This window comes from Ischnura elegans, chromosome 6, assembly GCF_921293095.1.
Source record: "Ischnura elegans chromosome 6, ioIscEleg1.1, whole genome shotgun sequence".
Lineage (NCBI taxonomy): Eukaryota > Metazoa > Arthropoda > Insecta > Odonata > Coenagrionidae > Ischnura > Ischnura elegans.
This window is the reverse complement of record NC_060251.1, coordinates 25,958,009-25,983,787: the sequence shown is the minus strand read 5'-3', so window position 1 is coordinate 25,983,787 and position 25,779 is coordinate 25,958,009. Positions and strand designations below refer to the sequence as shown.

The 25,779-nt window shown below is 38.6% G+C and overlaps 1 protein-coding gene across 8 annotated transcripts in view; it reads left to right on the top strand.

The window, feature by feature from the left end:
* The window catches only part of LOC124160213 (four and a half LIM domains protein 2), a 772,571-nt gene that overhangs the window by 549,773 nt on the left and 197,019 nt on the right, over window positions 1-25,779 (top strand). Inside the window, exon 1 of one of the 8 annotated variants that reach the window (XM_046536015.1) lies at window positions 13,520-13,555. The exons of the other annotated variants lie outside the window; for them this stretch is intronic. Within the exon in view, the coding sequence (XP_046391971.1) occupies window positions 13,535-13,555 (21 nt within the window). The 5' untranslated portion in view covers window positions 13,520-13,534. Of the gene's footprint in view, window positions 1-13,519; window positions 13,556-25,779 lie in introns of those variants that run through there. 8 annotated transcript variants of the gene reach the window in all.

Sequence of the window (25,779 nt, the reverse complement as noted above, 5' to 3'; positions counted from 1 at the left end):
GTTAGGAATTATGGGCTGTTAATAAGAGGAAAAATAATCTGTGAAACTGGGTTAGGAGGACTGCAAGCCTTTTCTTCTGTGATCACTACAAATGCGAGGAAATAAACATCCGTGCTAACTCCCTGTCCTGCCCAATCCTTGACGACTTCTCGCTGTTAAATCTTCGGCAGCCGTCTGCGGCAAAGCACTGCTGGCTTGTTTTTTTAATCCCCAATAAACAGAGGCTGTGTTTATGTTTTGGCCTCAGCTTTGTTTGCCCGACCTCCACTTCTTGCAAGTTATTTTTTTCTTCGCTCCGTGAGTTTGAAAATAACTGCGAGGTCCGCCCGCCCGAAATCTTTGTCCTTGGGTACATCCCCGTACCATTTCAACCACTGCAATATAATCAAAATGGCTTAGCATTTTTGTATCAATACCTAATGCCACATTTTCGCAATTTTATTATGGCTCAAGGCTCTCAAGTAATATGAGTAAAACTAGATGGAATTTGGGAATGTTAATATTCAAATTCACCATGAAGACCTGACTAGGTATTCAATATTTTACGAAGTCGATTGTCCTTTAATCTTTCTATTTTAAATATTAGTTTAGATTGGGTTACTATTTATGTCTTTCATCGCCTAATTCGTAAATATGAACTGCATAATGGATTCCAAGATGTCACACAGGAGGACCAAGTTTCATGTACTGCGTAGTCGACTTGCTAGCAGCCATGTGGGAATATTTAAATTCTATGATTTTCATTAATACATGGTTAATTCTTCAGTTTACAATGTCTTCGGCTTGCATCTTCTACATAATTCTTCCGTGAATGCCTTTAACACCTCCAACAATTATGTAGATCATCAGAATTTGCATAATATGCGATTGAATTGTGATTTTAAAAAAATAATGGTGCAGCTTTTTTATAATTAAATTCATAGGGCTTTGTAAAACTGCTACATGAGAATTGATCCGTATTTTCAAGTGGGATATTTGGCAGCAATCGTCAACTCCAGCTATCTTAATCTTTGAGAATAGCTCGGATGAGCGAGAGCTAATAATAGTCGAAGGGGAGGATCAGCGGATCTCAAGAAAAAAATCAGCGTGCGAATTTTACTACCTTGAGGAGGAAGGGGGAGTAGTTAGTTTGCAATGAAGCATATATTTATATTCATGGTTATCGAGGCGTAGAATTTACTGGGGAATGTTAAAACGTTGCGTGCGGATGGCAATAATTCTCGAATTTTTTTCGCGAGCTTTCCAGATAGATGGTGAAGATTCTCATAATATAGACGCGTCAACTTAAACAATGTGAAGCCTTCTCTAGGTATTTGGTTTTATGATGTTAGTTGTTGTTCGTTACTTAGTATGAGTAGACGTATCATACTGTTTGATGAGGTAAGGTGATATTTTAAACGTAAGCTCTTTAACCATGTTATAATCATTGGCTGTTAGCCAAAATTTGCAAACATTTTCAATCTCAACACCTCTATTTAGGTTGCGTAGTTTCTCTACATTTTACCCCGGTAAGCAATGTGTTGTTACTTTGAGGAGTTACTCGTAGAGGCAAATTCGGTTGTTTGAGAAATATTGCAGCGATCATGAATAAAATGGAGAGAAAGAGGCTTCATGCAGAGCTTAAGAAAGATTAGAATCATGTTATAATAGTAGGATGAGTAAATGGTGTAAGGAGCAATGAGTAAAAACAGTGTGAAGTGTTCCTAAGAATGATCAAAATTTGTGTTTGTTTCTCAGTCCCTGAAAGATGTAATATTTTGTAATAAAAATTAAAAAATATCATTTGCACGATATGGTTTCTTTCAAAACCCCTTATCAAATCTAGTTATGATCAAGTGAGAAAACTTGTTTTGTGTGAATCACTCCAAAAATCTTGTCAATTTATCGTACAACGCTATTCTTTCTCGAAGGAAAATTTACTGCAAGAAATAAACCATCGGTGAGTTATATATCGAATTATCGGGAAATCAAGGGATGAATTTTATCGTAATTTATTTTTACCTGAATTACACGTGGGTGCAATAAGATATCTGAGGAGGGTAGGAACCGAAGGAGCATAATTAAGCCGGGCTCAATATTACGTATAGCGAATGAAGTTCGGAGAACTCTTGAAGGATCCCAGGGTAATACAACACCCAAGTGCACAGTTGTGTGCGTTAGGTTTCCCTGGCTATAAAAAGGCTTCGAGAGGGAAGCTGTAAGTTTCGCCTGGAGCGTGATTCGTGTGGGGAAGACGCTTGATTCTCGGTACGAACGGTTAATGCGTGATTTTCAAGTGGGCAGAGAATGTTTCCGTAGCCGTGCGTGGGATGAGCGGCGAGGCGTCGTGTGGGAGTCGTATTGAAAAGTTGGTCGGATAGGTATGGGAGGAAACCCCACGCACGCTTGATCATCGATCCGTCTGCGAGTTTCCTTGGGAAGAAATGTGGTTTTGGAGGCATTAAGCCGTAGCGACCAGCCTGAGAATGAAAACGCGGGGGTGAGGATTATTTTATTGTTGGGTCTTGTTTGATTAACGAGGTCCGATTCGAGTACACCGCGTGGCATTGACCGAGTTATTGCCGTCTCAAGATTCGCTGGTCTTGCGTTAGTTGAAAGGACCAGACGCGGGGGCGAAGGGGACTTTTGGTTTAATTCGCCTCTCGCAATTGAAATCAATCATATTTACAGGGGGGAGAAAAATTCCGTCAAGTAATTTTAATCCTGGATATCTGATGCCAGTTGGAACTAAAATTTCTGATGATTTTCAGGTCGAAAACGCACCATTTTATACTACAGAAAGTTTGGACCAAGCGCTCCGATTGGCCGCGAGTTTACCCTATTACCAGATGCATAAAGGCAGCAGACGAAGTGAAGTACCTAGGAGTTACGATAACCTCGAACCTCTCGTGGGGAACACATATAAGGAATGTTTGCGGCATAGCCCTGAAGAAATTGGGATTTGTCCTGCGTGTTGTGGGAAGATTTTCGGTTGAGAAAGTAAAAGAAAGGTGCTATTTTGCACTCATCCGACTGCACCTTGAATATGCAGCAAGCGTATGGGATCCAGTGCAGAAATACTTAATCCGCGAACTGAATAAAATACAAAGGAAGGCTGTACCGTTCGTCAAAAACTGCTACGGGCGTACAGACAGCATTACCCAGATATTAAACGAATTAGGCTAGGAGCTGCTGGAGAATCGGAGGCTGCACGTTAGGCTTCTTTGCCTTTCTTCCCTTCCACTTGTCCCAGGATTGCTTCCATCAGGCCATCATGCCTAATAATGTGACCAACTAGTTGTCCCGTATTTTCGTTAAGGTTTCTAGAAGACTTTCCTTTTCCCCCACACCTATAGGGAGTAAGGTGAAAATAAGGAGCTAAATCAGCGGCTTAGGTTGGTCTGAAAAATAATGTTGTCGTAATTATGTTACTGAGTACGTTTTATATGATTTTGCATATGACTTACGCGCATACATTTATGAATTTAATTCAAACTTAGCAATGACGGAAAGTAATGCTTTAATGGCTTCATTTGGCGCAACTCCTCCCATTCATAATAATGACGTGGGATCCGAGTTAAAATTGCGTGACCTACTCGTGCATATCGTGGAGAGCAATTTTTGCATTTTTTTAGCAATTTTAGGTAAATTGAAGCCAGTGTAACATCGCTTTTCAGTAATGATGAAGTTTGAATTTAATTAATAAACTCATACGCTTAAGCTATATGTGAATCATCCCTTCATTTGGTTCCCAACACTTCCCCATTACGTACTTGTTCGATTCATTCTTCTGCAGATCTGGAAAAAAGGCACCCCCAACCTGCGGATTTTTTCGTTTCTTTTCTGCTTTAGCCCTTTAGTTTATGGTCGTCAGCGCGGACATTTTTCGTCAGGATTCGCGTCACTCAAATGAACCGATATTTCCCCCTTAGGAGTTCGTTTCACTCATGATATGGTGGCGGGCGCCGAATAGGGTGGTTTCATATTAATTTTTTATTGCCTAAATCGAAAGATTATTACTCCTGGAGTACGCATTTCACGCTTTTAGATTTTTATATGAAGATATCTATTTTCGCGATTTAATGAAAAGTGAAACATTTTAAGCGCGCGAGAACGCGACGGCTAAATATGAATGCTGGGAAAAGCCCGTCATTCTGGTTCCCGCTGCCGCCGTGTGAAGTGACCTTGTGGCGAGGGTATGTGCTTTGCTGCGATGCAGGCTGCTAGCAGGTAGCGCTTGGCTTAATTATGGATTATTAATACCCTATCAAACGAAGGAAACTTTTCGACCATAGGCAATTTTAATAGGTGATTATTGAGAGATTTTTCTCTGAGCTCTGTGCCGCATGCATGCATTGGTAATCTCAGACGATGCAAAACTCCTATCTACTCGAATAGAAACTAGGTCCCTGTGACGTCACGTGGAGTGGCATAGCATCTGGCCTTTTTCTGGCCGCCAATCTGGCCTTTTTCAAATGAGGTTAAAATTAACCATTAACATTCGTCTAAATGGGGATTTATAAAACCAAATAATTTGTACATTATGGATACACTAATGGTGGGTAACGAATCGCAATCAATGCCTTTCGTTTTCTTTGATGAAGGAAACTACCCCATTTTAAAAAGAGTCCGCACCTTCACGATTCTTTCTTGGCAAGAGAGGCGAAGCAGTCAAAGTCAGTTGCGAGAGAAAGCATGAGGCGCCCAGTCACCCTCGTCTTTGCGGCTCCCGTCCGAGCGCCGAAACTTTGCGATTCCGTGCCAAATGCGTAATAGTATCGTATTTGCTTTTATTTTCCTCAGTCGGTGGGCGAATCAAAAGATGAGAAGGAAGCCGTATGATTCCCAATTTGATGGATTTCATGAAAATTTATCTTCGAGATTTAAATAAAGTATCCCATTCGAGAATTCCCATCCCAATTCTACTACACAATTAAAGGAAGTAACATATATTGTATCGATAGGTATATTTAGTTATCAAATCAGTTGATTTCGGCGTTACTAGGTGGAACAAGGTAATATTCATGGTAGAACGAGGCGAAAACAGAATACTGTTCCACAAATAAGTTAAATCTGTCTACTTGTTCCAACAGCTTAGCATCATTATCAAGACAAAACTGGGATATTAAATAGTTAAATTAAATTATTTGTGGATCAGTAATTGTTTTGCTTGGTTCTACCATGAAGGTATATTAGTGTTTGCGCTTAGCCTATTCGGAAATACTAGATTGGAAAGCAGTCTTCGCTCATGCACTACAGGTCTTTTAGAGTAGAAATTTTTCTTTCTTCCCTGAAACTGAAGCATTAAAAAATTCCTAGTATTGTCGCGGTGGCATAAGTGTTATGTTATGCTGGCAAGATTCTATTTTATACGCTCTGAAATTTTCACAGTACTAGGTTATGCTTTGAACGATAATTGAGTCGTGAAAAAAGCCAAGGTATTACTTATCGAACGGGAGTAATGCTTCTCCTTAAAGAAAACAGTGGTTTTCAGCTGGTATCTCCTGGTTGGGTGTAATGTTGCCTTTTGATTATTACCAATGGCATATTTAAAGTCTTATATCTCGCTGGGTTATTGACAACGCGGCGAAGAGAAATAATTACGCATCTGGTCATCCTGGGAAGGTCCTCTACAACTCCACTCCATTTCAAAACGTAAGAAGTAACGCAATTTTGCTTTTTTTTCTGAGGTCACATAAATCAGATGGGAGTGCGACTTAGAAGATATGTTAGGTGCACCACGTATGAACAGTAGTTTTTTCCCCTTCAAATTACTTGTAATTAAAAAAAATGTAAGTACGAGCTTTAGAGGCTAAGATCATTTATGAAAACCCTTGTTTGCGGGCATTTCGGAATTTTATTTTCCACTTTCATGCCTTACAATCTGAAGTGATAACTGGCACGATAAATAAAAAAGAGTTCAAGTATTGAAAATTAATTTTATAGTGCTAAAACATCCCATGAAACATTTTAACAAATATACTAAATAAAAAATCCTTTAAGTGCCTTTTAAGTATTTATGTAGTTTGTTTAGTTCTGTGTTTGAATTAATTTCTGGGCTTTAATCTAGCTAAGAATTGGATTGGTGTGGTGGATATTGTGTTGGCTTCCTACCCCGTGGGTTCGGTTCAAATGATGTTTAGCGGAAATTTCTAGCGCAGCTCTCCGTCCGTCGGATGGGACGTTAAGGAGTGTTCCCTTTGGAGTCTTTCGTTAAGACCAAGCTAATGCCGACGCCGGGTTTCTCTCCACCCTTCCTTACCTACCCATCCCTCATGGCGCAAATGATCTCAGCTGTCGGCCGCCTCCTCCAAATACCATACCCATTCGATCTTGCTTAAACTGTCCCCATGATCAGTGCATAGCGACCAGCATTCCATTGTTTTGAGCTCCGTCAATGTGCTGCTCATCCTATTGGAATGAGTGGTGGTCAAAAGAGGGGTAAATTGGCCGATTTTGAGTATGGAGGATAGGGAAGGGGAGTAAGTCTGTGCAGAGCACTCTTGATTCCGTCGTCTCAGGGGGTAGGGTAGGGGGGATGAAGAAGACGTTCGCGGCCGGCTCTGACGTCGCCATCGTTAAAAGGAAACGAGGAGGAGGGGTCGTGCGGGAAAGGGTGGGGGAGAAGGGTGGAGGTTATGAGAGAGAGGGATGGGGTGGCGGAAGGATTTAGGGTGCTTATTTCTAAAATTAACAGCGCTGGGGAATTGGGGCGAATTGTGAGGACGTCCCCCTCCCCCGTTGGCCACTCGTCTCGCTCAGAGGGGTGGGTGGGAAATTTTATGGGGGTGAAAGAGTAGGGAGTCTTAAGTGAGTTTCTAGGGCGAAGCAGTATGTTGTCGTTACTATTATTATAAGGAATTGTCTACTGATTATGAGGTCACTTCAGTTTGGTCATTATTTTTTCGTGTCGTGCAACTCGTATAAAACTTATGGTATCGTTTTGAAATTCCCATTCCGTTGTCAAATATTGCCTGCATCTCAAATTTGAAAATTTTACCGCGGATGAAAAATTTCGATATTTGAGACGGGTTAAATATTGGCAAATTTCTACTAATAATGCCTATACAATTTTTATCTGACTGCATAAGTTTCTTACAAGAAATGCGTCCAAAAAATGACAAAATGCGACCAGTTGAGAGGGGGTGATGTGTCGTCTTAAGATGGTTCAGTATGTGAACGCAAAACGGTAAGCTCTAAAGTTAATGATAGGGATTGGTTCTATATTTTTGGACGAAAAAAGTTGTCTTAACGATTATTAATAGAAAATATACCGTCTAAAATATTTCGAGTATTATCTTTTACTGAAGCGTTGGACACTTTTGTGATAAACGCATTCTTATTTGAAAATTATGCTCATATACTTCGTAGTATACATACGCCTTTTCATTTTCATAAGTCAGTATTGCATGCTGCATTTATACTGAGATGAAGGACCTTTATTTGCAGTTATTTCGTGATGTCTCTTCTCAAAGTTTCTCTTTGGGATTAAAAACCTGTGCCTTTTATTTGAGCCATTCTTTAGTCCGACAAAACCGTATCTTTGGGTAACGGTAATAAGCCGTTAAATTTTTTATTTAAAATCCACAAATGGATTATATTAGAATGTTCGGAGTTTATCTCTTTCCCCTCATTGTAAGACGTGAAGTAATGTAGTTGCATATATTTAGCCGAGAGTCATGTATGTAAGGGTTTGGGAAATCATTTTACTATGTCTGAAGCCTTCTTAAAGCTTTTTAGATGTGATTAATTCTTTTGGGCAATGCCACTAGGTATCCAACGAGTCTCATTACAGCCTTAGTGGAAATGAAGATGCTATAAATTTTTAGACTTGAGCCCTGAAAGGGACAACTTGCCCTTGTTTAGTTTGACATTGGAGTTGCAAATTTGGGAATAAATGTCTGCTAGTTCACAATATCGACTTGGCCCTGAGCTTGGCGTGTCTATTAGATTTGAAAGTCTCAATAATTTTTCGTTTCTAGCTAGTAGCAAGGAGGAATGTTTTATCTATCTTTTAACCTAAGACTAATGGAAGTCCTCTAAATACAATGTCATCTCCTAAGTGCGGTTGACTTACTGATTGATGGAATATCCAAGATAAAAGGGGGCCATAGTAAGTCAATTACGCCAACTTAGAGTTTTACAAATAAAGTTTTAAATTAATTTCCAGCCCCGACGACTCTTAAAATCGTCCAAAATGATTTTGTCAGTTTGTTTTTTCCGCGTTGCCAGTATAATACGTATTTCGCTACGTTCGCATTTCTGGAAGGAGTCGACGTTCAATGTTTCGACCCTGATTCCGCGACCTTGCCTAGCTTCATGGCCACTGACTCGGGTAGTCGAAGGAATTACGTGTTTGAGTGAAATGGGATGGAAGTAAATGGGTTCCAGCGAAATGTATTGCGCTTGAGATGTGGATGAGGTGGTAAAGGCGTAGGGTATATCACAAGGACGTGCCCATTCATCCAGGATGAACCATGGCTTGAGATAAGAGGAGACCTATATGCGAAGGGCTATGTACGTACAATGCTCGGGGTTGGGAATTTACCGAGATTAATTCAGGAGTTCATTGAAAATACGTGACGTAACCAAAAAAATTAATTTTTTTATGATTTGAATTGCCTGATTTATTTGTAAGCGCAGCTTAAATAAATTCAACAAAAATCTGACGATTTTCCTTGTAATTTGTTTTTTTTTATTTCTCCACTACACAGTAGAATTTGAGAATTTGAACCAAATATCTGATTACACCGACCCATGTCATTTCATTAGCTTTGGCGATCATTTTTAGTTTGTGTTTTTGAAAAGCGCGGACATGGGTTCGGCATTAATCTGCCTTTACGCAAAATTATTATTTGATATGCGATATTCAATCTAAGGCAAGTTTCATTTTTTAATTATTTTCTCCCGTTAACGGTCTTCACATTTTCTGTCAGTCTGTTCAGTGATTTTTTTATTGCTCGTCTTGCAAGATTTTCTCGCCAACATTGGTGCCTGAGACCAAATGACCATATACGGAGGTCTGAATATCTGTGCCTCGCATACACCGTTAGAAGGACAAATACCAATTAAGCACAGATATTTTTGGGTTTGGATGTTTTTAAAATGAGTTTGTATCTAACAATGGAATTATGCATTTTTAAGAAGCTCCAGATTTACCTTGTATGAGTAGATACAAACTTATCATAAATTAAGAACTCAGAATCTTATCCTTGTACCTTGGTACCTTGTACCTTGAAGATGGCATTCTTGCTTTTAGTCTAACTGTAAGTAGCAAATTATACCTTTTACATTTTAATAAAGTGGTTTTGGGCGTAATTTAGTGGAATCAGATAGTATTTAGAGTCAATTTAGATGAAAATTTTGAAAAATATTTATTTCTGTCAAATCGGCGTTGCTTACTTTATCAAATACATTTTACTACCATGTGTTCTTTACGAAATTCTGTATTTAATTTTCTAGCTATTCAAATCATCGTTATCATATGGCCTGCTTCTTAAATTCCCTCTATCTCCATTGAGACTGAAGTTCTCTTGCTGCCTATTTCTCATCCCGTCTCAAGTGAGATGAAATTGTGTGATCCGAGTTTCCTTAGTCGACGTTGTTATCCCACCCAAATCCCACCTCTCCCTTTGCGCGAGTGAAATCCTCCGTTTGAGTGAAATCACTAGACTTCTCTTATCAAGGCTCTTGCGGTGGTGTTTGGCTGTTGGAAGACTCATTAAGCCGCTATTCCTCGGGTCCTACCGCCGCGCCAGGAATCGTGTTCTTACACCCGTTGGCTCTTATTACATAATTACCGCATTACGTAACCTTAATGATGGTGAATTATTTGTATACACCTTGAAGGGAATATAGCCGTATCTCTTTACCCCTTTGGTGCACTCGATTTGATTTCATCAAAGTGATTTAAAAGTTAATGGCAATTTTTCAAAACTGCTTGAATTTCATATCGCGACGATTTCAATACATTTTGCATTATCTTCAAATTTTTATGAGATGCAGAGAAATGCTTCAGGCTGTATCTAGTGGAATCCTAGCATATTGGGTACACTTCAAAGTAGCTGGCAATTTTCCTTTCTTACTTTAATTTCATGATTGCTTTCAGTCCAAAATCAGAAATTTTGTATTATACTCGTATTGAGATTATTCCTTTCTCAATAGTATTGTAATTTACATTCTTACTTGAAATTTTTAGGCTCTTAATTTACTAATTTGTTAGAATTCCAATAGATTACTCCTGATACAATTCCTCAAATCTAATGATACTTTGTTTTTTATTGTATAAATCATTGATCATATGTTTAAAACGTTTTTAGTAATATTTTACATTTCACGCAAATGATATATTTACGCCGGCAACGTCAGCAAATGCGTAAAACTCACAATTTTGAACTCGCCGGAATAGCTGTTCATCGCCTCTTCGGCGCGTTCAGTACATACGAGATGGTGGAATAAGTGTAAAAATTTACTCACTCGCTCAATGATTTAATGTGGTTAAATGCTGACATTTCTTCATTTTCTTCTTTCTTATTTTCTTCGCAGTTAGCCACAGGAATGTGAATTTCACTTAATCAGGGTAGTGGGGCCAGTTCCGTTCCCTGGACCTCCTGTCACTTCGTGGATATTTGTGTTTTATTTGCGGGGATACTCTTGATTTGAACCTCTCAGCTGACAAGCTCTCTACCCACTATACCGCCTTGCTCTCTCATAAACGCCGTCTAGAACCAACTAGTCTCGAAAAGTGTAGCTCTCTTCTTCGTTATCGTATAAAGTTTTAATATTTCTTCTTCCTTCTCCCGGGGCGAATCATGGTTAATTTCTCGATAAGTTTCTCTGGTTCCATAAACTTCTCAGACAGCATTGTTAAGGAGGCCATTCGTATCCAGGAAAACAAAAACAATTTTAATCGAGACACGGGTTATATAATCAGCACTTTGTGGAATCAAATTTTAAGAAAAAAAACGATAGGAATCCTAGAAATCAAACGAATCCTGGAAATCCCGGGAAGACTGGATCGATAAGTATTTAAACTTGATTGTTTCTGGCTTTACTTTGTGAAAATCCATTCTTAATAATAAAACGTTATTGTACTTTTCCACACGGTTTAATTAATACGACCGGTTTCGTCGCAGAGGCGACATCATCAGGTACAGAATCCGTTATAATAACAGTTATTTTGTTCTTGTTTATCTGGTTGCTATTACGTTGGTAGGGAAGGGTTGCGTTGGGGTTGGAGCGTCACTCAGCTTCAGGGGAATCTCCAAGAGCGGGGAATAGTTTACAAAAATATTTTCATTTGCTAAAATTCCATTTTTTATATGCTTCCTTATCTCCAACTCCTCCAAGCAGTCCATCCTTCTTCCCTTTCCCTCAAGGTGGAGAATTTCCGGAACAAAATTGCTCCTGTGGTCACTCTCCCATAGATGTTTCGCAAAATGCGATTTTTCTAACTCCCCGTTTCTCAAATGCCTTCCGTGTTCCTCTGCTCTTACTCGGAACGAACGTCCAGTCTGGCCTATGTAATAGGTCTCACAGTCACTGCACTTGAGTCTGTAAATGCCACTTCTATCATTTAAGTCAATTTTAACTTTTGTATTGCATAATAACGCCCTTAAATTAGATGTGTTATAATATGCTATTTTAAAGTCTTCTCTGGGAAAAAGGTTTGCGGTTGCCTGTGAAATATTTCCATAATAACTCAGTTTGCACCAGCGTTTCTTATGCTCATTATGAATGGATGAATGGTATATCATTTTCTGTGCCCGGAGGGAGTATTTCTTCCTTAAAAATTTATCTATGACACTTTCTTCGTATCTGTTTTTAACTGCAATGTTTTTGATGGTTTTGATTTCCATGGCGAGGTTCTCGGCAGAGAGGGGGATGTTGAGTGCTCTGTTTAACATGGCATGAAAGGCGGCTAGCTTATGAGAGGGGTGGTGGCGGGAGTCGGAGGGGATGACATGGTCGGTGGTAGTCTCTTTCCTGTAGATTTTGAAGTCGTAGCCTTTTTCCGAGGTTGAAATAGTGATATCGAGAAAGTTGATACTATGGTTGGATCCTTTTTCACATGAGAACTTTATGTTTTTGGCTTGTGTATTCAGTTTATTCAAAAATATGTCCAGTTGCCTCATAGTACCAGTCCATATGGCAAACACATCGTCAACGTACCTGTACCAGCAATGGATAAAATTGGTGTTCACTGAATCTTCACTGAAAATTTTTTCTTCGATAAGTATTGTTTAAGTATCGTCCAATTCCATCTCAATTGTCTTCATTTGTTTTTCCGAGTACCCTGTTTGAGGTCGAGATAGTTTGGGCGCTTTCCACGCGCTGTAGAGGCTTCATGTTTAAAATAGGACACTTATTCGCAGCCGGGATGCTGCCTACCCTAAGCAGATAGGTTGTTATCTCATCTCCTCTATCGTTCGGCTTGCCCTTTATTCTTATTTCACTTTGGTCTTGTGTCTGCTCCTCCTCCGACCTTGTTATAAAATAATATTCCTCCGTAGGTACTGTATATCGCCTTCCGGCCATAATGAGCAACCAAGTGCGCCTTATCTAGGAAATTGATTGGGATACTTACGAGTGTTTCTCCGAGATAACGTGGGGGGATTCAATGGGAGGAATGTGTTTTTTTTTGTGGCATAAAAACATGCACCGAGTTCCGGCCGGGCTGCTGTGGGGAGAAAACTTTTTTGCCGGAATAAAAGGCTCAACGACGGGGAGGTCTGCTTAATTAGCGTCATGAGAACCCTTTGTTGTACGTACGTAAGACCTTGAAATGCTGTTGAAAAAGCAGGCGCGAGGCCTGGTGTTTATTACTGCACTCCGTCTTAAGGGTTACCAGTCTGTTATCCAAATTATTTCAACTCCCGTATCACGTTTACTGCCTTTTTCATGCTTATACTTTCATACTTTGAATTTCCATGGTGATACTCACAGCTTTGCGCGAAGAAGATGATTTCCAAGAAGCTTGTCTTGGACATTAATTGCAATAGATCTTAAGCCTGTGTGTAGCTATTGGTTGCTGCTATTTTTTATTTACTCTCATGAATTTATTCATGGTTAGATGAGGTTAAATCCTCTACTCATCCCCTAAAAGGTGGTTTATAAATAAGCAAATCTGGCAAGTTGTCGCAAACTGTTTTTAAAAATTATCATATATAATTATATATTAAATTTTCTTCATGGTGAGCGAGGGATAAAAGGCCCATGTTCCAGTGTTTACGATTAATTATATTCTTATTTTCGAAGATTATTTCGAATTAGTTATATTCTTTTTCTGAAGACTAAGCCTTCTCGCCGAGGTTATCTTAAAAATCCTAGAATTTTTGGCATTTGTTTATCCCTTGTTTATAATTTTGTTCAGGAATTTGCTATGCCGCAAAATATGCCCAGTGAATTTAATTTGACTCTCTTCCATCCCTGTCATTAATCTTCTTTCTTTTTTTATTTCTTTCAGAACCTCTTTACTGCTCGTGCAGTCAGTGCACCTTTTATTGCCAATCCACTTTTCCATATCTTCCTTCCGTAACCTTTCCATCTTTTTCATATGTCCTGCTTTCGCATCCATGTAAGTTTGCTACACTCAAACGCTTTTGCATGGCATTTAATAATTTACAATATTTTGTGGCTATTTCCTAAAATATGCTTTTACTTTAGCGTACATTGTTTCCCCTATCTGTCCTGCTTTTCGTTGCAGAGGCGCATCTGATGTCTCTTGAATTTCATGTTTCAATGAGACCCAAAGATTTCGACATTGCTCATTATCATTTTACCTTTATGTTTACTTCAACGTCGTTTTTAATTCTTGTGATTTGTACATCTTTTCTTTCTTAACGTAATCATATTTAGTGATAAAAGTTATTGAGAGGAAAAATCGTTTACTTTAGCCGTAATTCAAACCGGCATCTCCCGAATTCATCCTCTCTGATTTGCTCTCTAAAGCCAACAAAACTCCGCTAAGGAAGAAACCCGTGATAGCTCAAGTGGTGGAACGCGTAGACCTAAATTATAGAAAGTTCGTTTCCCATTCCGATCGAGGCAAATGGTTTTATTTTGTGATATTTTGGCCCATGATTTGCACTTGCAGATGACTTGTAATGGTCTGTAAACCGCTAGATACTCTACGGTTATTTTCTTGGGTGGTAGAAATGTTTAGATATAATCTGGTCAAATCGAATCTTGAAGCTTGAACGTGGTGAAAGGGCTCTATATTGGCAATGTAAGGCATTTCGTTACTTCCTCAATTTATTTAAAATTCAAAGTGCTTTAGCCAGTTAAGCTACCAAGGCGTCATTTCCCCTGTGAAAATTTGATGACTATACCGGACAAGGTGATATGGACTGCTGAGCATATTATGCGACTAGCCGTCCAAATCGTGCGCACAGCCGGAGATCAAGTCCCAAACTTTGAACACAAAGAGGTGCTCGCTCTAAACGAATTTAAGTATACCGGGACTAGCCACGGTGATAACTTTACGGGAGTCACCCCCAACTCGGCCGGAAAGCGAGGGATTCGGGTTCGAATCCCGGTCAAGGTGAATGTTTTTTTCTCCGCGGATTTTTCGCACAATTCGCGCAATGCGGGTGACTCCCGTATTATTAATACCATGGCTAGTCCTGGTATACTGAAAAGATATAAAAATAGAGGCTGGTGTCGTTAAGTTTTAGAACATAGACTAACGTAGCTTGCCTCCGTGCGTCATTCTTCCCCCTGTCACTTGCGTATCTTTGGAATGATCGTCACTCTTACCACATTTTACGGTCCTTTGCTCTCGTGTCCATTCCTCCCCATTCATATCGTCATGTCAACAAAATGTCTTCCACCCGTCTTCTTTTTATCAGTTTTCCCTTCGTCTCCGTTTTGTTCTCTCGGAATAAACGATTCCCTCTACACCTCCCTTACGTCCACGAAGTCACTGGTAGCAAGATGGAGGACTCTTTGTTTTTCTGCCGAGTCCTCTTATACCCTTCGTCTGTCCCATTTTTCAGTTTTTAAAATTCCCTCCCCGAAGTGAGAGGCTCGGGAAGAGAGGCTGCTCCCAATTTCGTCTGTTTTAAGAAGGGTACAGAAGTGGCCAGTACGTCAGTCCAAGAATGGGAAGATGGCCAAGAGACAAAGCAGAATGGACTCACTCAGTCCTCTTGCCCTTACTCTACTTTTTTTTCTGTTGTTCTATTCTTGATTTCCATCTTCGCGAATCTTCCCATTTGTTTTCGCATCGTTTGCACGGCATTCTTATTTCCTGCCTGTCGTCATTTCCTCGATATGTTTTGAAATTTGGCGACACTAAAATTGATCCCCTCCTGTCTCAATAAGTTTCCTCCCGCATAAATGGTCGAAATCGGATATCCCTAGCAACGATTTGTTTTGTTGGATTCCTCAAGTTTTCGTTTGTTTTCGGCCTCTTTTTTTACGATTTATGGCCATAAGCCAGGAAGAAGATTTGTCGATTTTCGCGGAATTAATTTATCTCCTGTGCTTCGTAATCATCCTGAATAGTATGCTCCTGTTTCTAGCGTGTTTAGATTCTATTCGAGAGGTATTGACTTGTCATTCGGGCTACTATATGTCCTCGAATTTTTCGCCACTTCTGTATATTTAATACTCTACACCATACTTCTGCGAGGCCTATAAGAATTGGGCCTCTTTTATGCCCCATAAATTCATCAATGCATCAATATTCCTGTTTCTTAAGTGAAAATTGGACGTTAGACATGTTTTATTGACCCGTGTATCAACTCAAAATATTAATTTGAATTTACACCTCATATCTCTTTTATCCTTGCTATTATTTTGAAAACGAGTGGTGTTCATAATTCAAATAGATCGCTGCCACGTGTTTTCTACTCTTAGTGTGTTATGCTTTTATTGATTTTTATTCTTTCATCTATTTCCGTTAACTGTTGCTTTATCATTTCTTTTTGGGATTAACGATGATGACTCTATGAGTATTTTCAAAAGGTGCGCACCTATAAAACAGGTTTAGCATGAAAAGTATTATTCACATGTTGCCATTTAATGGCAAATGAATATTATGCGGGCAGCCATTACAAGTGTGAGTGTAATTGACGTTGTTTTTCTTGGTTGTATATGGACCATGTAGGTTAAATAACCTTCAAATTAACAATAATTTTGGTCTTAAATACTTAATAATGCTACTCAGCACACTTTATTTTACGAAAATAAACGTAATAAATTTAAAAAATGTAGTGTTTTCAACTCTTTGCATCACTTAACACTTCCAGCCGGAAGAATCCGTAGCGAATGTAATTTTCTCGAGGTAGACTTCGGCTTTGTCGTGGCTAATACCGTCCCGTGACCAATTCCAAATTCCTGCCGCAGTTCTAAAGGGCTGAGGAAAACGATTTTCCGAAGCCAAAAGCGGATAATGAGCGCGTGGAACTCGACCCTGTGCCGTTTATCGTCTCGTTTCGATGGAAAGCGTGGACCGGAAAATCGCTTCTTTTTGCTTCGTTCGGGAGGAATTGGCTGAAGAATGTTCCCGTGTTGGCTGTAGGGCTTCGCTGTGGGCCAAAAGCTAAGGATGAAAGGACAGCGGTTTTAATCAACCGCACGTTCTCGAAGTGGATAACTACTTGTGAACGACGTCTGTCTTGAATTCTTTCTTTTTACCTATCGTTCCAATGTTGGCTTCTCGTGGCCATTGAATATTGTGCCACGAGCAGCCATTACAACCACAGATCGACTTAAAATTCGGTAATGGAGTTCTTTGAAGTTTGTGCGGAAATGAGGTCACTTTAAAAAAAAGAAAGGAAGAACCTCATTACGAGATCTCTTTGGACTGAATTGAGAGTGAAGTCATTGAAACGTTTTCGATTATCTATTTCCCTCCGAGGTCGTCCACACCTAGCATTCTAATCGATTTCCATGCGAAGGAAATATATGTTTGTCAAGGCAAAGGCAAGTCATTTTATATTAAAAATAATGAGAATATGACTGAAGTGATTAATTGATGTAACAGTTGGCATTAACTCAAAGGAAGCCAATAATTTAAGCAATAATTATGGAAAAATAGTGGATAATTGAAGCAATAAAAATTGAAGCTCACTTTCTAACGAAAAAATTACTCTTTGCTCGTGATAATATTTCATTCACTTTGCTCAGACTTAAGAGAAATGGGAATTAACTTATTTATCGGTGCAACATCCGTTTATTTGCTGCAATAGTGCCCGTGTTATTGAATAATTTCCTTTTTTAATGGAAAAACGGTTTCAAAAAAATTGTACTCATTGCTCGTGACGATATTTTATGAGTCATTTCTATTGCTGACTAAGCACATATCTATATACTAGACAGCTAACTTTAACGCATTTTTCATTTCCTGAAGACTATGCGCGATAAATATAACAGTGTATTATAAAAGACGTCCCAAACGCCATCTATCAGCTTGAAACATCTTTGCGGGGCCCTTACAACTCAATAATTCGATACCTCTGACAGTTTTCGTAATTACAGTATAATATTTTGGAAAAAATCTTTTTGGGATCCCTCTCTATACTGCTTTAATATAAATATGAGATTCGCCATCTCCTGAATGGTATTCTTGGCAGCGGTTATTCATTCCTTTTTATTTAGAAATTAGCTCCTTTTTCCACGGAGTTATATCTAAAACATTGCATGGGTCAGAAAACAATGGTTTTTACTTTTTATGGCGGCGTTATTCATGACGAAATAAAGCCGCTTTTCGTAGGTTTTGATTGCTATTTATTTTATGATTCATCATCGTCCATCATTTTCACTGCATATACTGGATTCAAATTAAAATTTAACTCTTTAACCTCAATATCTAACAATATGTTGATTAGTGATTGGTTTGGTTAGGTAGTTGTTGTCTAGGTATAGTTGGTAGGTTTAACCAACAAAAAGATTTGTTGTGACTTTTTTTACGCGTAAGTAACCACTCAACCGATTCCATGTACATTCGTATCTCCTCTCAGCAAATGTCTGGAAGAATGGACTTACGAGGCTTTATTCCTACTAAGTCTATAAAATTGTAACCCACCTCCCATGGGTGTACATAAGAACCTCGTTTTCAATTTTATATCCTCGCCGTAAAAGTTTTAACGCAAGTTCTCAAAAAAGCTGTGTGTAACCTACCTAATCGTCTTCTAACTTATAGCTGCGGTTATATCGGTTCATCGATTTATGGGTAGGTCGAGCGTTCAACATTGAAACGCTTGAATCTTTTCTGGAAATTTAATTTTGAAGATTTTCTTGGAATAACGGAATTGCTCATTGTTTCCAGTCAAGAATGTATGTGTAACATATTTTATCGGCAGTTTCAATGAGGACTTGAATCCATGGTAATATGATTCCATCTGGCGTGGATTTAATTGATTAAAATATATCATGTCATTTGAAATAGATGTCTTTTAGACGGTATTAATCGCGGTGATGACATTAATATAGCATATGTTCAGTCATATGTAGGTTTATTTCACTTTTAATTAAATTTATCGACTTGGAAATTTGAACTCTTGCTTGATTATTTTCATATTACTTAATTTTACTCTTCGCTTAAGTTATTTTCTTACCGTACACGTATGATCTGGAACCAATATCGATGAAATCTTTCTAGTAGGAGAGGCGGGCGGGAAGAGGAGCAAGGGACGACCCCGAATGAGCTACATGGGACAGGTTATAAAGGATGTCGAAGAGAAGAAAGTCGTTGCTATGGAAAGGCTAGTGGATATGAGAGCGGAATGGAGAGCTGCGTCAAACCAATATGATAATTGTTAAATAAGAATGATGATTGTTTGTGAAGAATTCGTTTAAATCACCCGTGAGTGGAATGTCGGTTAGTAATAAAATTCTGTGGGCCATAAAAACCTTTTCTGCCTTCATTTTACCTTCGAACTTTCTAGTCTATTCAGGCTTGACGTGGCGGAAATGCGATAAACCCATGATAAAATACAGACTGTCCCACTGGTCGTGTGTCATTTTTGGCCTCTAATTTTAGTAACTTCCTATCGAGCATACTAAATTACGCTCTAATTGATCTCCAAGGGTAATACGGATTAAAAATAATAGTAACATAATAAAATCACAATTTAAAAGCGGGAGGTATTGGGATATAGGTAGCATGTATTTATATCCATGATAAAACAGAAACTACAAATGGCAATTCCCACTCATGATTATAAAACTCCACTACCGACCATGGTTCACAAATTCTATGCCATTTTCAAAGCTTGAAAATGACATCTATCCATGGCTTGAAAATTACATTGAATGTCGAAACCATGGTCGGTTATGGAGTTTTACGTTAAATTGTGGGAATTGCCATTTTTAGTTTATGTTTTACTTCGAACTTTGATTTTATTTTCTTATTATTACCTGTAATTAGGCTTTAATCCCTCGAGATTCAGGAAAAAATCGCTTTCGGTCGTTTGTGGTGCATGCTCATATTGTGTGTGAGGAAGTAAGGGGCCGAGAAAAACCCGCCTACCCCCTCAAACCCCCCTCCCTTCCCCATTCGTTCCAGCCTTCTTCTCTCCAGCGTCCGTCCAAAAATAAGTCCCTCCGTCGAAGGCGTGCTGAGGAATCCGCTGAGTTTTTCCCATTCCTTCGCATCTCCTCCTCGCTGGATGCTGCCTACTCCATGGAATCGCTTGCGAACGCGCCGTGTCATCGAATATTTGCCGACGGGCTATTTTCAAATACTGTTACATCGCTGCATTCATCTGCAGTTATTCTCGTTATGGCACGTGTCTTAAGTTACCGATCTATTTACAAAGTGTGAATGCTCTTGCTCTGCTTTCATATCCATTCCCCCGTAAGTTCGTTGGCAAACAAACTCTACGGTTAAAAGATACGGTGTCCGGCGTGATACGGTGGAAATCTTTGATATTCAGCTTATTAAAACAACTTGTCTGTTTCCACACTCTTTTATTTTCTCCGACCATGGTTTCGGCAACTTGTGCCATTGTCAAGGCAACCTTGACAATGGCACAGCTGCGTCAATTATTTTATTAAACATACAGATCTGTATACGTATTTATAAAAACACATGCATGATATGAATTTTTCATGTCAGAACTAAGACAAACCAAAACCACAAACAAAAGACCACAAAGAACAGTGAAAATAATTTGTGTTATCTGATGTGGACGCATCGTGTGTAGTCAAAATCTTGGTTATTGTAAGAATTTGCCTATTATCTCTCTCCATGCCACTTTCCAATTAGGTTCATCCATTATTCGCGTTGGATTTTATCATCCTTACGTCGAATATTATGTGCCAGATAAAGCCTGAAACTTTTATCCTCTACGGCATAAAATAAGCTTAGTCAGTGATAATGAAAATTTGAACTTGTATTGTTAGTATATTTTCCGTTGTGAGTTTGCCTTCTTTCTGGCAGTGTTTCTGCAAGTACGTGTTGGGGGAAATAAGGGGAAATTTCGAGAAAATTAGGTTAATTTTTTTTCTAGGAGATACTTGTTCATTTTTACGCATTTGTGATACGTTATCGGTGCATTCTAATTTTAATGATTACGTCACACTATATTTCTCCCTTTCAGTTCAGATTAAACTTTTCCAACACAACAGATCGTATGAAATGTCGTGGAAATTCACATGAAGACATTTTAAAACCTGCCTTAAATATTTAAAAATATTTTTCGCTATGTTTTAGAGCTGAGTTATGCCTAAGAGCTAATTTTTATGATTCTGACTCGTTCCATCGCCTCGGTATACAGTGCAAGCTTTGGTAGATACATACGTTCAGCGGTGTAATTTATGGTGTCTTCACACCAGAAAGTGGTGGCCGATTTCTGAATCTGCTGATGTCATGACGTTTAATGATCACATGCGCCGATTGATTTTGAATCCTAAGTAGTTTTGTGGGAATTGAAGGGATGTTTTTGCTTTCCCTTATGTCTGTAAATCTGATTGGTGGAGGGTTACTTCTACTAGTGCTCATGACTCAAAGGAATTCATCGCGAGAATCCAATCAGGATCAAAGCAACTGCTGTTATTTTTCATCACCTTCTACAGAGATCACATTCGATTTATGGCTCCGCTAATCGCTTTGAGCGTAAAATCAAGATGTATGTTGGCTTCTGTTGGTCCATTTCGTCTGAAATCTATTAAATGGAGCCAAGTCTGTTTTATTCGCATCCTCAAAGTAAGGGACTATTTGGATCCTGCTCTAATTCCCCCTTTTATGTTAAAACCTTCCATTCCTTTCCGTCCCTTCAACGGCGCTGCACAGTCTTCCAAGTCGGAAAGAGCTTGTTTAGATAAATTTGGCTTTTTTTTTACTACGGGCCTCAATACCCTGGCGAAAAATCTCTTGTAAAGTAATAGCAACAATTATTACTTTTCATTTTCACAAGAACGAGTAAGTCGTGTACGAGAGCTTTCACAAATAATGCCCCGGGTCATTTTCTCCAGCTTCTTTTAACGTTTCGACACCAAAATTTCATTCTCGTCCTTAAATATTTGAGTGTCATGCAATGACATTCTTTGGTTAAATATACCGTGTATTGTGACCGACTTTGACGAATGAAGATGATTTTTGAAAGTGTTTTACACTTATATACATATTGCGGAATTCAACAGGATTTAACGAGGAAAAATCAGTCAGAGAAAAACTTTGCTTCAATAGGAAACCCAAGTGTATTTAAGTCTAAAGAGTTAAATTGCACAAAAGTTACAGGTCGAAAAAAATTACCGAGGTGTTGGATGTAGATTGATTAAATGACCTTAAATGTGATCCAAGGAAGCTACTTGTTTGTATATTTTATCTTGTAGCTTCGGACTCATTAGGATGTTACTGTCTGCTGTAATCCATACGGTCGTAGTTCTCTACTACAGTAGATATAGATCGTAGTATCTATATCTTTCACTGGGGTCAGAAACGGAGTGAAAGCAATCGAAAATCGAAGCAATTCTTTGGCTAGTCTATTTTTTCTCCAATTTCAACTCTTATATTAACAGGTATATAATGTCTTTTATGATATTTGGCTCGATGTGGTGGAAGTTATTGATATTAGTTAAATAATACATTGCAATATTTCCACTGAATTAATTTTCGTGCGACGTGTTTCATGACTACAACAACATTTTCAAGTGCCAATTTTTTGTTGGAAGTGTTGCTATGTCTCATTCAGGTAATGAGTAGAGAATTCCTTGTAATGACAGCACGAATCTGCTCTATCCCAAGAATTTACGGAAAACTAGCGGTGTCACGTAACTTGCGAATGCCCGGGGTTATCTCTTTCGGTTTGTTCGTGGTGTTCTGATGACCCGATTTTAAGTCGAGGCTGGTGTATTTGGGATTTTTTCCGTGACACGGGGGGGTTGGGTTTGGGGTTGAGAGGAAACCTTCCCCCTCTCGCGTGCCCTTTTGGTGGTGTGTGTCAGAGAGGGTGGGGGAAAGGAGGAGCTGTAATACCAGGCGGGATTCTCCCCCTCTGGTGTTTTTGGGGTCCCATCGGATAGCTCTTTAATGTACCAGCGACATCATCGCCCTCTTTGTCAATCTGAACATTGGATCGCTTCAGTTCTCTCCTCTAATTCTCCATTCGTATCATCACAAATCTCAACCTTAACAAATGCTTCATTGCCCTAACCGAATGCTTATTTCTTTAAAGGAAGCTTTCTTTACTTGGAGCCAGAAATTGATTACTGTTACTTGGAGCCAGAAATTGATTACTGTTTGCCAAAAGTAATCAAAGAGACGAACGTCATGCTTGTGAAACTCTGAATGTTTAGCATTAAAAAATCATGGAAGAATTTTCAAACCGTATTTGTTTTTTAATCTCGTTAATTTAATTATTATTCGATTGTTTTTCTTTACTGTATCATTGCTTTGTATCTAGGTGCATCAAAACTTCATCTATATTATTATTACCAAATAATAAACACTGTGCTATGATTATTTTCTGAAGGCTATACCACTTGCAGGCAAAAGTATCTGCGGTCAACTAATACTCCAATCTGGTTTTTTGTAAAATTCAACGCTCTCGTCATGTGGCTCGAGAAATATCGGCTCTTAAAAAATAATTTCTCGCCTTCACTACCTTAAATGGTGCCTTCAGTATCCGAGTCCATTGTAGAACCTGCTGAATGATCTTTTCCGTCGAAGTCTTCATAATTGGATAAAGTGTAGCAAATCAAACGTCACGTTATCGGTACATCATCAGTTACACCAGAAGTGTAATATCTCTCAAGTTATGGAGATAAATATGAATCCGCTGAAAAATTAGTCTTTCCAATGCTTGCTAGCTGTCGATTATTTGAGGATGAGAAAGTGGTTGTGACTTCTGCTGTCACAGATTGATCAAAAATATATGATATATTTGATCTTTTCCTTGCACGGTAAGAATTGGATAAATCCATCACCTTATATTGTTTATTAAGTGTAATTTTCCTATTATTTTACCCGAATCCATCTTTGTTAGGAATTTCTACTTAATAATCGCATGATTTTCTGTGCGACAGTGTAACAATAAAAACTTTCATTTTCCCTGTTTTTCAACGGTAAAATTAGAAGCTTTTTTCATCATAACCATATTTCATTAATCTTGTTTTGTGTTTAACCGTATATTGGTAAAGATATAGTTTACAACTAAACCAGGCTCGATAAATAGGAATTGATAATGACTCAGTAAATCGAAACCCAGATTGCTTTTTCGAAATTGTTTGAAATCCGGTTTATTTATATTTTCTCACTGCAATGAGTAACTACCCCCTAATGATACCTAAGACTGTCATTTTCATTATTATATATTATATTTCGTGAGGGTTCCTAGAAGAAGGATCGCCCACCCCCTTGAATGTTTAGCCTTTCTTGCGATGGGACCGTAGGCGACGCCCCAAAAATCATCCCTCTCCTGGCCCCGATTGGTGAAAAATAGCACGCTTCCCTCTGTTTAACCTTTCTGAACCATACTTCCGTATCCTTTTGTCTACATTGTTGCCTTTGCCTTTATATCTTTCGCTTGATGAGAGGTCACGGGAGGTGCAGGGAAATCAAGGTTTATGATGCCTTGGTGGCGCAAATACCACCGCTTCTCGCAAATACCGAGTTCTGGAAAAAAAATAAAACGGTCATTAATTTCCAGCCCAGATGTAATGTCTCTCGTAAAGGCCAGAAATCATTCATCCTCCGCATAATGACTTGATTTTTGTGGTAGTTACTTTCCAAATATGAGCATCCTTCATAAAGTCGTGCGTAGCTTGACAGCAAGCACATCAACGGCATGAATATTAATGAAAAATATGCCCACGAATGACTTTTTTCAAGAGAATTATTATTTTTGCTGTAATGAGGAATAATCTTGCGCACATTTTTGGTCAGCTTATGGATAAATCGACTCAAGTAAATTTCAAGGAAGATTTTAATTATTTTGAAAACAATTTCAATCATTTAGAGTTTGTTATTCACTGTCAGTGTCAATTGAGAATACATAGGCCGTATATTTTCAATAAAATTCATGGATTTACAAAATTAGGTGTATGTAATGTGGCCGTAGCGAGGATGAATGCTAAGCTGGAAGTATAATAATATTTTAAGTTACTTTTGAATGAACCAGTCGCAATATTCCAATCCATCCTTTCGACTTTAACCGATAGCATTTAAATATTGATATTTTGATTTAAATATTGATCTTGATATTCAATTATTTTTTTGGCAGGTAGCCGTGAATGGTTTTCTTTCAGCTGATCATGTTGGATGTCGCTTTTTCATTTGTATCGATTGTGTGGATGTGTTTTGACTATAATTTTATTGGCCGCATTGTAATCAGGCAGGGGGTTTCTAATTTGGCGGAAAGCAGTAGTTGTCCCTAGATTGTAGCAATTAATGCCCTTAAGTAACGCCTCTTCAAAACATGGAGCCTAGTTCTTTTCTTTCTAAGGCGTAGTATCAAAACAGACAGACGGGAAAAAAAGACAGAATAATTCTTTTCGGGACGGGAGACATCTTGGCGACTTCCCCAGAGATAGGCAGTTGTTTACCTAAAGTTACACTTTCCACTACTCTTTCTTTTAGTGCCCTAATTACTAGCAGATCCTCCTCTGTGGAGTAATGATTCCGGACGACGAAAATTTAACAACTCCTGACTAATGGCTCAGTCTAGAATAGAGGTGATGTGCTCGCAAAGAGAAGACGAGGATATTGGGTTCTTAATGTAAATAAGTGTTGGGTGTTCACCGAAGAGGTCGTTAAACCCTCTCCTAGGGGAATTAAAACCTGTAATTTCATAAGTTCTTCGAGCAATCTTGCACTTCGGTATTGAGAGAGGAAAAATGATTCCTTAGAGTAAGTTAATTCTCTTAATGAATTGACGGCTACTGGATCATATTTTTCCCGGAATACGGGAATGACGTAGTGACTTGAAGATAAAGATCCTAAATCCTTTAAGTTCCAATCTTGATGAAATGGTTATTTGACGTTAGATGTTATATGTGTTGTTGTGTTGCAAAATAAAACTTTATACCATGCTTATGAATTATTTAATTATTATGTGGAATATACATATGATTCATGTGTAGCTTTGTTAAATGGAAAGAGTGATACTTGTAAGCGGTAGCAGAAGCAAACCATTTTAAATGATTGAAACTTCCGTTTGAACTGAATGTTAATCGATGAGATATTAAGACCTGCAAGTGGCATCTGTCCCCTGCATAAACCCATCCCCGTAATCAGATAATTTTTTTTCTTAACGTACGATAACTCCGGCTTGGGAGGGTAATTTCTAGGAACTTTGGTTTAAAAGTACTCGGTTTATTGACAAAATATCTTTTAAAATTGTTTAGAATGAA